This window comes from Antrostomus carolinensis, unplaced genomic scaffold, assembly GCF_000700745.2.
Source record: "Antrostomus carolinensis isolate BGI_N321 unplaced genomic scaffold, ASM70074v2 scaffold12443, whole genome shotgun sequence".
Lineage (NCBI taxonomy): Eukaryota > Metazoa > Chordata > Aves > Caprimulgiformes > Caprimulgidae > Antrostomus > Antrostomus carolinensis.
The window spans coordinates 20,334-34,981 of record NW_010305907.1 but is presented as its reverse complement, the minus strand read 5'-3'; the positions used below and the strand labels follow the sequence as shown (position 1 = coordinate 34,981).

General features: G+C 47.6%; 1 protein-coding gene across 1 annotated transcript; it reads left to right on the top strand.

Annotated features, from left to right (window-relative positions):
- The first annotated feature begins 2,579 nt into the window (after nucleotides 1-2,579).
- CCDC167 (coiled-coil domain containing 167) lies at nucleotides 2,580-11,378 on the top strand. The gene is given in 4 exon segments (XM_010164931.2): nucleotides 2,580-2,629; nucleotides 6,501-6,599; nucleotides 9,057-9,109; nucleotides 11,275-11,378. Coding segments are annotated over 4 exon segments (306 nt in total).
- Nucleotides 11,379-14,648: the final 3,270 nt, after the last annotated feature.

Below are 14,648 nucleotides of genomic sequence, written 5' to 3'. Positions count from 1 at the left end.
ATGATGCTAAATGAATGCAATTTTCTGTATGGATACTTATCAGATTATCTTGCATTTACAAATTGCAGGTGTAATTGATATGACCTGGTTTAAACTGATATAAATGTGTCTCCATAATGCAATGGTGGTTAAACTCATCCCGCTTCTCCTTTCATATAGCTCTGTAGACTTTCAGCAGGCAGCCCCATTGGCAAAGCTGAGCTGCACAGAACTTTCTTGATGAAACCCATCAGGAAAATGAAACTGGGAAGACTGGTCTATTTTGTAGCAAAATAGTGAAAATTGAATGAGTTTAAGAGAATGATAAGGATGATCAAAGTGTGGAAAACTTCTATGCAAGAAACAACTAAGCATACCAGGTCCTTTTAAGCTTGAAAACATGACTGCAAGGGGACCCAGTACAGGTCTGTATCCTCTGTATGCTATTTGTAATTTTAAACAGAGAATGAACATTCACTGTCAATACAAAATCAGGGCTATCAGATGAAACTAGCAGCTGACGAGCTTAGAACAAACAGGAGTTCTTGGTCCTCCCATAACCTATGGCTGTGCTGTGAAGCTCCTTGCCACAGGATGTTGTAGCCCTCAAAAAGATACTTGTGGCTCAGACAGCAACTGGAAAATAATTCATGGAAGCAAAAAAGTGGGGCCATTAAATGCAAAGAGAACACCCTGTACTCAGGCAGTGCCTGAGCTGCAAAATGTCAAGTGGGTGTTTGGAGAAAGTATTGTTGCGTGTGTGCTGCTTCTGTCAAAGGCAGGGGCTGATCAGCGTCTGCGCAGGAGCATAAAGAACAGGGGAAAGGCCAATGCAGTCTTTGCTCAGTAAAGCTGTTCTTACAGGACTTTTCAAAAAGCTGTGGGTGGTGCCGTGCGGTCACCTCTGTGTGGTCACCTCTGTGTGCTGTCCTGCAAAGCCGCTGGTCTGAGCTGAGGGAGGGCAGGAGGACTATCTGCACAGTCTCTGCAAGGCTGGAGGGGGAGATGCAGGCAGGGTCCAGCCCTTTCTCCTTCACCAATACAGAGAGGTGATCTGCAGGATTTGTCTTTGACTTTGCTGGTGGATCATCCTCTATTGTGTTGTAGCTTACCTGGTAAATACTTCCAAGCACACCGTGGGCGCAGCAAAATGCTTTGGCAACGTGCAAAATGATTCCAAGAGCATGGTGAAAATGGCAGTGTGTCCATGAACTGCAAGTTAGCATTTGAATTTAAACAAACCTCATCTCTGCTGGACTGATTTTAATAACCCAGCCAAATTTGTAGATGCAGGAACCACTAATTCTTCTGTGAAAAGAACTGCTCAAGTGTGCTGGCAGGTGACAAGGCACGAGAAGACTGCTGGGGGAAGGTTTTTTTTTAATTTGCCTCCACCTCTTCAGTTGGCTTTGATCTGCTTTATGAGGGTCAGAAGACGAAAACCTCATTACCTAACGCTGTTGGATGTCGACGTATGTGTGATATGGCTCCTTGCCAGTATCTTAATTAGGGAATTCATAAAAGTGGAGGGTGGATGCCAGTTCTTGAAAAGCGCTTTTAGCCTTTCTGCTGGAAAGAAAGCTTTTATTAATTCATTACAAAATGTATTTAAAAGGATCCAGCTCAACTCTGTAAGCAACGCTGCTTCTTTCTCTCTTTTCTATTTGTCTCTGCCTTTTTGTGAGCCATTTCGGGCTCCCTGCCCAAGATGGTCCCAACAAATGAGATTTGTAATAAGCATGTAAGTCAGTTTGAATTTAAATCCGTTCCAGGTCTCTCTGGTTTAAAAAGGTCTCCAGATTGCAAGCAACTGTTGCCAGAATTCAACAAAAATGGCTCAGTGTCTTGTCATACCTTGTGGAGCAATGGAGGCATCTAGCCTTAGATCCCTGTGTGCATCCAAAGCTGCCGTGACTTGACTTTCAGGAGTGGCTCTTGGGGAGCAGAAGGGCAGCTCTGTGTGCCCCGAGCTGCTGCCTGGATCTGAAGCACCTGTTTCACTTGCCCCTTTGAACTGACACTGCTGAAAGGTGCTGCTGGAAGGGAAGGCCTGTGTCCCTGCTACAGGCCATGTGAAAACAGGGAGTTGTCATGGGAGCTTTCTACATGCTGCACTTCATCCCTGTCCCAGAGGATCCCTCTCACGGAAAGGAGAGCCAGGAGGAGCAAGGGTTCATCTTTCCCATTTAGAAGCCACTGTGCTGAGATTGCCACTAAAAGAGAAGCCAGTGTGAAGCGCAGTGATGGTTCAGCTGAGTGAGCTCAGCTCTTGGTTTTTATGCAGGCCTCCAGCAGGCCTGGGTACATAGCCCAGTAACCTTCTTGTGTTTTAGTTAGTAGGGGGGGAAGGTTTCCATCTACAACAAGCTCAGATGTGCACCTGCTTCTAGGATTGCTCTCCTGGATGGAGAGCTGCTGCAGGGGATTATGACAAAGCTCTACAGGTTCTCTTGTGCTACAGCTTTACAGGCTACATCCCCCCTGGGAGTTTCCTCAGCAGCCCAGAGAGTGATCAGTAATACCCAGGCGTTGCTCTGATTCTCCCTGTGCTTATTTTCTATTTCTCTCTTTCCTTTGCCCTGCAGTGAAGAGTTACTTGGATGACTGAGCTGCTGAGAGACTTCTGACTTGCAGGAAGAGATCCCAAATGGGGCAGTGGCACTGGCATCTCAAGGTAGTGCTCTTGCCCATGGTTTTGGTTGGTGTCTGAGGCTCCTTGTGTAATTGAAGCAGATGGTATTGTTCTAATTTACAAGTGGGGAAACTGAAGCACAGTAAATCGATAACATCTGGGAATCCTCACTCTCAACCTTCCTTACAACCTTAAACTAGCTTTAAAACAAAGAAATAGATTCTGGAGGAAAAATATTTTGTTCATTCAGCAATCTGTTCCTCCTTCCCTGCTTTTTTTATTTTTTGATTATTTTCTGTCCCTTGTTCCCCCAGCTCAGCAAAGCTGATGGTGCAGTTCTAGGGCATGTGGTTTATTAGCAAATTATTGCTCTCCAGCAGGGGACCTAAACTTTGGTTTTGATTTAAGAGCAGTAAAACTACTTGAAACTTTTAAAGTATTATGTGGAATCTAGAGATTTTTAGTCAGCAGAAAGTAAAAGCATTGGCAGCATTGGGCAGAATATCCTTGTTATGTCTCGTGAAATGACGGAAGTATGGGCAGAGAATGTCCTAGTGAGAGCAACTGCAAACTGAGCAGGAGGAGCAGTGCTGGAGGAGAGGATAGGAAATGCAATGGCATTGATAATTTAGTGGTGGGCTTGGCAGCTGGCTAACCAAAACTCTCATTAAATTGTATTATTTAACATGATTTTTGAATGTGTTTCCAGAGAAGACAGGGTGCATTGTAATAAGTTTACTAGGCAAGGAGGAGCCAAGGTAACACATGGTGAAGTACCTCTTGCTTGTGTGTGTATGTGAGGGTTTCCAACAGATAAGGGCTCAGAGACACAGTTACTTGCAAATGGTAGGTAGGAACTGGTGAGGGAGATGGTCATTCTTAAATGGGACTCGACAGACACCCCACCTCCACTCTGCTGTCCTCTGCCATTAAATTAACTTGCTGATTAGCGTGGTCAGAGCTGATTTGGGTGAAGCCCTTGGTTGGCTCTGAAGCAGACTGGGATAATGCATCCTGCTGACTGAGCTGTAGTGGGTGACAGACAGTGATAAGCAGCTGGAGTTAACATTCTTAACTGGCACAGCTGGGTATGGAGGAGGATAATTATCTTTGCCCTAACCAAATGCATTTTCAGCTAACATGCTTCAAAAACATCTGTGTCCCCATCCAGCAAAACCCAAGCATTGTCGAACACAGAAGCACCATTCCCTGTGCTGTGGGATCAGGTGATGTGCCTTGGTGCTCCCCTTGGGCTCGGGGGAAGCTGTGCAGGTGCCTCTGGGGAGCGTGGCATCTCAACAGCCCCGGCAGAGCTGCCTATAACAAGGGACTTTGAAATTGCTGTCTGGTGAGATGCAAAGGTTATTTGAGCCTGGCTCTATGTGGCCCCCACCACAGCTCTCCTGTGCTCCTTGCAGGGAGGCTGTTGAGCTGTGGGGGGGTTGCTGTTGGTTGGATGCCTGATGCCCACCAGAGCTGCTCTGTCACTCCCCTTCTCAGCTGGACAGGGGAGAGAAAATATAATGAAATACTTGTGGGTTGAGATAAGGACAGAGAGATCACTCAGCAATTACTGTCATGGGCAAAACAGACTTGACTTGGGGGAAAAGTAATTTAATTTATTACCTATCAAATCAGAATAGGATAATGAGAAATAAACCCAAATCTTAAAAACAGCTTCCCCCTAACCCTCCCTTTTTCCTGGACTTAACTTTACTCCCAAGCTCTCTACCTCCTCCCCACCGGCAGCACAAGGGAATGGGGGTTGCAAACAGCTCATCACATCACACGTTGTCTCTGCCACTCCTTCCTCCCCAGGGGCAGGACTCCTCACTGCTCCAGTGTAGGGTCCCTCCCACAGGAGACAGTCCTCCATGGACTTCTCTGATGTGAGTCCTTCCCATGAGCTGCAGTTCTTCACAAAACTGCTCCAGCGTGGGGTGCAGTCCTTCAGGAACAGACTGCTCCAGCATGGGTGCCCCACAGGGTCACAAGTCCTGCAAGGAGCCTGCTCCAGGGCACGCTTCCCACTGGGTCACAGCCTCCTTTGGGCTCTCACCTATTCCAGTGAGGTGTCCTCCACGGGCTGCAGGTGGTCATCTGCTCCAGTGTTAATGTCCATGGGCTGCAGGGGGGCAGCCTGCCTCACCATGGTCTTCACCACGGGCTGCAGGGGAAGCACCTGGAGCACCGCTTCCCCCTCTTTCTTCACTGACCTCAGTGTCTGCAGAGTTGTTGCTCCCACACATTCTCACTCTTCTCTCCCACTGCAATTGCTGTTGTGCAGGGCTTTTTTTCCCCCCCTTCTTAAATATCTTATCACAGAGATGCTACCACCGTTACTGATGGGGTCAGCCTTGGCCAGCAGCAGGTCTGTTTGGAGCTGATTGGCATCGCCCGTCAGACATAGGGGAAGCTTCTAGCAACTTCCCACAGGAGCCACCCCTGTAGCCCCCCTGCTACCAGAACCCTGCCACGGAGACCCAGTGCATTAGCTGACTGGCTAAACTCCTTTTTGCAGTCTGCTTTGTTCTCCCTTTTACATTGAGCCTCTTCTCCCATCCTGCTTATTTCTAACACTTGCCTGCCTTTGATGAGCAGAAGGTGTGAGGTTGCTAACGAGCTCAGAATGGAGCTGATCCCCCGAGCAGTAATAAATAGGGATCACTACCTTTGAGTTTGTTTCCTGTAACACTGTTCATGGGAGCGTTTGTGCTGTGGGACGCCTCTGAGGCTGATGTCCAGGTATCTTGTGTCTCATTCCACCTCAGTGCTTTACCTGGGACTGTGCTGCCTCTTAGCTTCTGGTTTGTGAAGGCTCCCACCACAGAGAGGCCATGGTGGCAGCCATCTAGCTGGCCTTGGCCTTGCTTAGGGAACAAGACACAGCAGGAGTGTTGTGTTAAGTAGCTAAAAAGAGAGGTCATTGCCACCTCAGGGCACCCAGGCCGTTTTCTTTCAGGCTAGGATGTTGTGTTCATATGATCTGATTAGTCCCATTGTTTCCCTGCTGGAAGCAGACCTGAAAGAGTTTTTCCTAAAGATGTCTACACTCTGGTTGCCAGGCAGAAAAGAGGAACGATTCCCAGAAGAACTGTTGTCTGTGGTGGGATTCCCTCCTGGGCAATCCATTTGCACACAAGTAGATCAACCCTCTGGTACTTATCCACAGTTACTCCCCTCCACAGGAAGACACAGTGGGGGGGTTGCTGTTAGAAAACCTGACCAGGAGACAAAGAGATGACCGGTGTTCTTCTTCATGGGAACATGCTGCTGACAAAACTTGGTGGAGGTTGAAGGTGTGGGGGTGGCAGTGAATGCTCTGTTGAGCATGCTGTGCAGACTGCTGTTGCTGTTGTAGATTTAGTTGACTAAAAGTGATAGCAGGTATCAGTGTTTCCCCTTTGTCCCCTCTTCACCCAAGCAGACAGCTGAGGGTGCTTTGTAGTCACATCCCATGAACTTCTGCATCTGTTTGCAGCACTAAACCAAGACCTTGTCCCTCAGGCTTTGGCCAAGGCCAGTCTCTCTCATTTTATCCTCTGTTAAATGTGTAAAGGTGCTTTAGATTTCATCTTTGTGGAGCCACATGTAAAGAAACTAGAAGAGGCTGAAACAAGATCGGATCTTGGCAAACGGTGCTGGCCAGCCACACAGTGGGAGTGTTCGAGCTGGTCTGGCTGTGTCTGGGATTACAGGGTCACAGTTGCCTGGGCTGTAATACAGGCTGATCTAAGAGGTGGTGGCACTCTGTGCAGACCTGGGGCTGTTCCTCTCTTCATTTGGGAAGGAAGGAGGTGGAGTAGCTGAGCTGCTAGCCTTCCCATCTGAGTGGGGATGGATCCCTGTTCGCTGGGAGAGGAAACGACAGTGACTGGTGTGGTGTTTTTCAGATTGATGGACTGGAGGAAAAGCTGGCGCGCTGCAGGCAGAGCATGGAGGAGGTGGATCTTAAACTGCGCAGGGAGAAGCTCAGCCCTGAAGGAAGGTATTGGTGATCATGTCCTTTCACAGCTGTGGCTGTGTGCTTCAGCTGGCTATCATCCTGGGTAGTACTGAGCAAGGGCTCGTGAGGGTATGGGAATGTGGTTTCCAGTGACAAGACTCTCTTCCCTCAGCTTGGAGCTTACATGGGGAACATGCCAGGGTGAGAAGTTCATTGATCTATGGAGAGAGCTTCATCTTATTAACAGTCTCACTCCAACCTGCACCACAACCAGCCAAGCAGTGCACAGAACTTGCCAGTTCATTTGCAGGGCTGGCTTCTGGCTTGCTAGTAAACAGCTCTGTGAGTCTGGCAGAGGCTCAGTGCACGCTGCTGCTCGAGCCTTGCCAAAACTGCCCAAGTTCAGTCAGGGGAGATGTGCAGCAGCTACTACTGAGGGCCAAACCAGGCTGGGATGCAACTGGGAGAGGGGCTGAGGGAAATGACCCTATCTGGGCCTGTGTTGCAAATGTGCCTGGATGTAGGAATGCAGTGACACATGGGCTTCCATGGGAAAGGGATGAGGGACAATTCCCCAGAAATCTGTCACTGACATAGAAGAGAACGGTAGGCTTCCAGAGCTGAGACTCAAGCAAGGACTTTGACGGGGATTTTGTATCAGAGACAGGCAAAACCTGCTGTTTCTCTAGAGTAGGAAGCAAGAGATCCTGGATCTCCCAGTTGATTCTCAGATCTGTCTGCTTGAAGGCATTCTTCCAGTCACCAGCATCTCATTGCTCTGCTCCTGGCAGAAAGGCTGGGAAGGTCAATTGTAGGCCCAGGGAGCAGCCCTGCTGGTCCTGGTGGCTGCTCTACAGTACTGTCCTACAGAACCCAGTTAGAAGTGATCCCCTAGCAGTGGTGGCATCTCCACACCCTGATATTTACCAGCCTCAGGTTATCTTCTTTGTTCTTCCTTTCCACTGTTATTTTGCTCTATCTGTCATTCCTTGAGCCAGCCTCTCTCTTTCCTCCTCCTTTACTGGGGTTTCATATCCCCATACATATTTGGACAGGGTCCTGTCTCCTACTGTCCCTCAGCTCACTGGCTCCTCACCTCACCAGTCCTTCATCTAGGCCTAAATTATTCTTCTTATGCTTACTGTCTGTATTCTTTATCTGCTACTGAGGTGGCCAACAACCAACCTACAGTTGTGGTAACTTGACAGGATGAAATATATTTGTATGATTTCTCTCTGAAGTATAGGGCCTAGAGCAAAGAATTAGGATTAGGGATTCCTGGGGCCTCTCCTGAATTTTACAACTTGTGTAGAGATGGAAACAGGAATTCTGTTGCCCTAATCCAGACCATTTGAAAACCCTGGAGGAAAGTACCATGATCAAATTACTGATTCAGGGAGTAGTACACTAAGGAGAGCTCTGCTTTCCCATTTTGAAGGTCAGTTGTCATGGTTTCTTCATGTGTCATTCTCAAGGTCTCTTCCCTTGACTCTCTTCACAAGGCAAGTTTCTAAGTAGCAGCCCAGTCATGTTGGTAAACTTTTCTCACTTCCTCCTGGCTGCATTCCACATCACCTTTCCCCAGCTGCCTTTAAGAGCCCTTTCCTCTTTGGCTGTTCTGACATGGCTTGCTTTCTTGCCATCCCTTACTTAACTAGCTGTACACATAGATTTGGATCTCTTTCCGCCTACAGGTTCTTGCTCTGCCCCAAGGGGGAAAACAAACTCTGTTACACTTACTGCCTTCTCTGTCTGCTTTGAACCAGGAGATAATTTGTTAGTGCATGCTTTTATTTATATGCACACAGTCTGAAAGGAGTGACCACAGCCTCACAAGCCACAATGGGAACACTGCTGCTTTCAGGCAATTTGTTTTGCATTTATATTTTAAACTGTGTATTAATTAATCATCTTGTGCAGTTTAAGACAAGGGCTGGGTTGGCCTGACTTACTCTATTGTTATTATCCCGAGTCTTCAGTCTAATAACAGATTGTTTAACTGGTTGTTACTGGGTTTGGATTCAGCTTGTTTCCTTGAGTTGACCAATTTGTGTAAATCAAATACCTCTAACAAAGGGATCCCAGCTTCAATCAGTGAGAAGAATTATCATTCTAGCACTCAGACAGATGTGCTGGAGGGGAAGGATCCTGCAGAGACCCTACCCCATCCCATAGCCATCACAGAACTTTCTACCCCACCATGGGGAACAGAGTAGGGGGCTCTGTCACACAGACCCCTTTCTATCCTGCTTGTGTACAGTGACACTGTCCTGAGATGAAGCAGCTTGGGGGAAGGAAAAAATAATCTAAAACTGCTGTTATCTGTTCTCTTGCACAGCCGGGGGTTTCTGAACTGTCACCTCTCCAGAGTGAAGGGTGAGGGGCTTATTCTGGGAGCAGACATCCCTGGCAGTGGGACAGTCTCTCTTCCATCATATAAGCAAAAAAAAATAGGCTGTGTTGTGCCTCGCAGGTAATGAACTACTCTTCTCATTACAGAAAGTCACTGGAGAGAGAGAGAAACTTGCTAATGACCAAAGCTGACAACTATGGTAAGAGCTTCATTAAAAATGGTCCCTCTGGGCTGGATGGGATCAGTGCTGCAACTTAGCTTTGTCTGCAAGCTCCTGCCACCTCTGACTTCTGCCTTTGAATTTAGGTTCAACCAAGGGGATCTAGAGGGAAATCTACTCAGTGTATTTTAATAGGAGTCTGGATCCTCTTGCTTGAGCTGTGCTATCATAGGGAAAAAAAAATAAGCATCAGCTAATGAGGGGGGAAAGATGTGCCTTTCACATGCCCCTGGTTACCAGCCTTTAGATAATGTTAACCAACAGATTGACTTGAGTGGCTTCTAACATCCCCCCTCACCTTCTTTTTTTTTCCTTTTCTTTTTTAATAGAAGCTTGCTAAGCAACCCAGCAAGTGCTTTCTGGAGTGTAGCAAAGTACACCTTCCTTGGGGAAGCTTCTCACTGCATCAGCTTCTAGGGCCACTCAGCACACAAGCATAGGGATTCACACTGATGTGCTACCTGCAGTTCAGAGAGCCAGGATTGTTCCTTGCTGTAAGCCCTGCTATAGACAGTTAAAATGAGAGTTCCTCTGAGCTACCACACATTTGACAGCACTTCCATTCCATTAGGGATGCTGCTTTCTGTGTCTTGAGGCTCCCGGTGTTGATCAGCAGGTTAACTGCTTGAGAGCACTCTGCAGCAGTGCAAGCATGAGAGCTCACAGAAGGGAAAGCAGCACAAGTGTTCTTTTAGGCCTGGAGAGTTGGAAACTGGGGTATGGCCAGAAAATTTGTAATTTTAACTCATGTTAAAGGTCTGTTTCCAGAAGACTAACAGTTATTTTAAAGATTCAAAGCTGTTCCCTAAGGGCCTACCACTAGAGAGAGCAGAAGACTCTGCACATCACATCACTGCCACCCTTTTACCAGCAGTCAGCCATCACTGCTGTCATCAGCAGAGCCAGCGACAGGCTGCTCAGACAGCAGCAACAGCCTCACCTAATGGTGATGGCTGCTCCTCCTGGAACAGAACAGACAGCCCATGCAGACACAGGCTTTTTAGATCACTGCTATAGCCCCTGATTAAATCTCTTATTCCAGCTGATGCACTTGAGGCCATGAACTGCAGTTGCTGACAAGGGCATTGCTCCATCAGTTTAAGCTGGCACTGCTATGCTTGGGGTTATGTGACCTCCTGCCCCCACCACCTCTTCTGTAGCCCTGCAGATTCAAGCAGTTTGCCCTGTGGTTGCATGAGAATGCTTGTACTACATGAAGAAAGAACAGCTAAAAGCCTCTTGATACCAGCACCAAGGCATTTCCACTGGAGGCTGCTAGTGCAAACTGTAACAGCAGTAACCTGTGTGGTCACTGCAGCTGACTTCAGCAGCAAGGGCACTGTGGCCCTGGAGACAGCCTGCACCAAACCTTGTCCTGCAAAGTAATTATTGCCATTTGGCCATGCAGTGTGCAGTGCTGTAGGCCTCACTTCTTGCCTCTACCATCCAGCAAAGCCTTGTGGAACAGAACTAGTGAGAATGGGGTTCTTAGCTGTGGTAAAGGGAATGGAACAGAAATGGAGATCAGTAGGACTCCATACTTTTGGTAGCCACTTCCTTCCTCTCTCTGCATCTGCGTTCTTTGGTAAACCAGGGCAAGGGAAAGTGATCCATCTCTACAAAGCTGCACACCCAAACAGAATGAGTGTTCAGGCTGTTGCACACTCATCCTTCTGGGGCACGAGGAAACCCAGATTCTGCAAATATTCAAAGGCAGCCACAGTTGTATTTAAGTAAATTGAAGCACTAGGAGAAGGTACCAGGCTGTTATGTCTAGAAGACAGTAAAAATAGCTCTCTACCCTCTTTTCTTAATTCTCTTAGGGAACAAGTAGTTGTTCTAATGACCCATTCTGTCCTTTGTATGGTCCTAGAACAAGGTCATTTGCAAACAGGAACTGGTCTGGCACCGAAGTATTCCCAAGCACAGCTACTGAGATTGCCAGGATGAGAGGTAGCAAGTGAAAGTGTTCCTGCTAGTTTACTTCCTGTTCAGCACATCTTGTAATTGGCAGCTTTGCATACTGATCCCAAAAGAGTTTCCCTGTGGCCAAGGGTAGCATTGTGCTTTTAAGACGGTTTTGAAGGGAGATGGAGCTGCAACATGAAGAACATTCACAAGCAAGGCTTTTGTTTGCTTCCCAGAGAAAGAACTGAGTGCGCTTCGCAAGGAAAATCGCAAGAATGCTGCCCTTGCTGTGGCTACAGGGTTGCTGATTGCTCTTATTTACGCCTGCTGGACGATGTGATTGCACTCAAGAATTCACCCTGCTGACCAAATGACTCTCCTAGAAGGAGCTTTTCCTCCTCTCACCACTGTGCCTCCCCCAAGGGTGAGGATCAGCATTTCAAATTGCCATTCTTGTTTATCCTCTCCGAGCCTCATTGTAGGGAAGCTTTTACCTCAGAACTGAGGGGGACAGGAGACAAACCAGAAATCACAGCACACCTGCAAATTGCAGTCAGGTCAAGCAGAGCTCAAGGTGGTGCTGTCCTACCCAATATGCAGTCAAGACCATCCAGCCTGATGCAGGAAGGCAACACATTTTCCCTTTTGAAGAGGACCTCTGTGGTTGCAGCCAAGTGCTCCCTGACCAGCCCCATCAGAATACCTGCCACGTTCTTGGTTCCTGTGACTCGGCCATAGGCTGAAGGGACACCAGGCTCTTTGGATCAAAGGGTAACTTGGGTATTGTGACCTAAAGACTCCACGTGTGCCCAGAGCTGAGCTATAAACAAAGATGTTTCCTCCTCCACCCTGACTTACAGGACCAAAGGAACCCTACCTCCACAGAAACAGATGGGAGGTAGGTATCTCTCTTTCTGCAAGCAGGATGCATCCAGGTTGAGATCTGGGTGCTTGGTCTTTGAGAAGATCTGCCTACCTCTCCAGTACATCAGAGCTTGGTAGCCATTTTGTGCCTCTGAGAATCAACACTTGCAGAAGATAATTTACTGTGAACTGCTAGGGATGGAAGTGCCTCTGCAGGGCTTTAAATAAAACAATTTGACCTTGTAACTTCCCGTTTTTCTTTTTTTTCCTCTTGTCTTACATGTCTCTCAGCCACTGCTTTCTTCTCATCCTACCATCTCCCTGCTGGCACACTTTGCACCATAGTAAGCCTAGACTGCGTTAGGTACTTCACATCCCTGGTCACCGAGGTCTCAACAGAGGGTTATTGGTCTGTTGTAACCTGGAATCTACTCGAGTGTTTGCTTCAAGTGGGAAGGATCATGGCATGTGCTGCAGAGGAGTGCTGGAGACTGTCCCCTTTCATTCTGATCTAGTGACGTACGCTAGATGGCCCTGGGTGTGCTCTGCTTGCCAGGAAAGCATTTAAAAGGGCTTAAAAATGGAACTGTGCAAGGCATTTCTCTGTCTCCACGCTAACACACACTGTTGGCCAGAATTCTGTGGGAAGCAAAGAAAACAAACACTGTTGTTAACTAAAGGGGCTGTATTGGTAATGGCAACAATGAAAGCAGAGAAGTCAACACAAAATGATAGGCAGCCTAATAACAATACCTTGTGCAATTAATGTACATAAACATTCCCTTCAACAAGACCTTCCTCGCCCCCTCTCCCGACATAATTCCTCTGTATTTCCCCTGCAGGGAAGCAAGAAGCATGGTGGCTCATGCTGCCTTCTTGAAGGGGGATTCAGAATTAAGGTTCAGTGCATCAAAAATAAAATTAAAAATAAAAGCAAATTAAAATCAGGAGGAGCTGGAGGCAACTGGGTAAACAGAAAGTATCTGTTCATCAGAGCTAGCCTGCAGGCTAACCAGGGCTTTTTGCACCCTCAGAGGCCTACACTCACCCTAGTGTACTTCCTAGTCACCCTTCTGGCTGCCAGCCCACAGGAGACCCAAAGCCCTGAGTGGAGGACACAACACTTGGCAGAGGAGCCTGGCAGAGGGAGCAGCATGCTTTGCTGGCACTAGAACAGCCTCAGGGCAGTCCGAAGAAGCACCAGAACTCAAATTACTGGTTGGTTTAAAAAGCCAGCTGCACACAGGCCTGGAAACCACACAGTTGGAGGTTCTTTATTGCCCACTGGGAGAGACTCCTCCTCATCCCTCGCAAAAGTGCCTTTGCCAAAACAAAACTGCCAGTGATGAGCCTCTTGTTCTTTGGGGGGGAGGGCCACCATTTCTTTCATACATTTTTATCAATGCTAGAGAGCAGAGGGGGTCTACAGGTCAGAAAAAAATGCATTGACAGCATGCCATCCCTCAACTGCTTTGGCAGACCTAACTGTGTCTGGGAACTAATAGTCACCAACATGAAAAAAAACCAGCTTTGACCCACTTCACTTTTGGCCAGAGCTTTAGAAGAAACAGGATAGCTCCCCTGCACAATATTCAGGGCTACCTATGTGTAAGCCAACCTCCCTCCCATCCACTCCTGAGTTTTGCCTCCTCCAGTTTTCACTGACCAACTGACCACGACAACTTCTGTGCTGCTCCTTTAACCAGGAGTGTGGTTCTGCACTGATCAAGCCTGCATATAATTTTCCCTGCTGCAAGGAGCTGCAGCTGTTAATTAATACCAAACTGTAGAGAATTAATACATGGTTATATGGAGACAATTTGCTTGTCAAGACATGGAAGTGCTCCAAGCTCAGAGAGCACAGCCTACTTGTAGAATGACCTTCAACTGTGTGCTGAGAATGAACACAAAACCTACGCATGATGCTGGGCCTTGGAGGGTGGAGGTGGGACTTCTACAACATGCCATCCTTGTTCTGGCTTCTTTGGGTGGGGTGCAGGGCACCCATGCACCTATACATCTAGAAGTGAAAATTTCCATGTCTTGCTACATAAACCTTGTTCAAATGGTACATATGGGTGTGGAGAGAAAGAAACAAGAACTAAACAACTGCTATAGATTCTAGAACTATAGCTTTAAGGCACAGTTCAGACAACCCCTAAATCAGTTTCCTCCCTACTGCCAATCTATGTTTAAAAACAAGCCAAGACCAAAAAAAAACGGGGGGGGGGGGGGGGGACGGGGGGGCAGGGGGCAATTTTGCTGCTTGGCCAAAAGCAGTCAACTGTGTGTGATCTGCTGATTTACGTGGAAGACCAGGCAAAAGTGCCATGGAAGCCAGAAGTGAAGGTAAAACATGCAACAGAAGACAACTTTGAGCCCAGCACAGAAGTGCATGGAGGACTCTGTTGACACACAAATACCATGCTGAGATATTCACAGCTCTGTGCCTCCACTCCGAGTACAGCTCCAGGGCCACATGAGACGTGGAGGGTTTCAAAGCCCACTCTTACATTTAAAAAGGAAAGTCTGGTAACCTTTCCAGTGGGCAGAGTCAGGGGACTGGATTTCTTCTGATTAACCAACATGGTCAAAGTCAAGATATCTTTTCACTGAAGCCCTGGCTTTTTTAACTAATGCAGAAGTTCCCATCTTTTCCTCCAAAGACCTCCAGCATCCTAACCTTCCTGTCTTCCCTCCCACATCTGCTTTCCTCCCTGAATATTCAGGTAATTGTGTTGAGTAC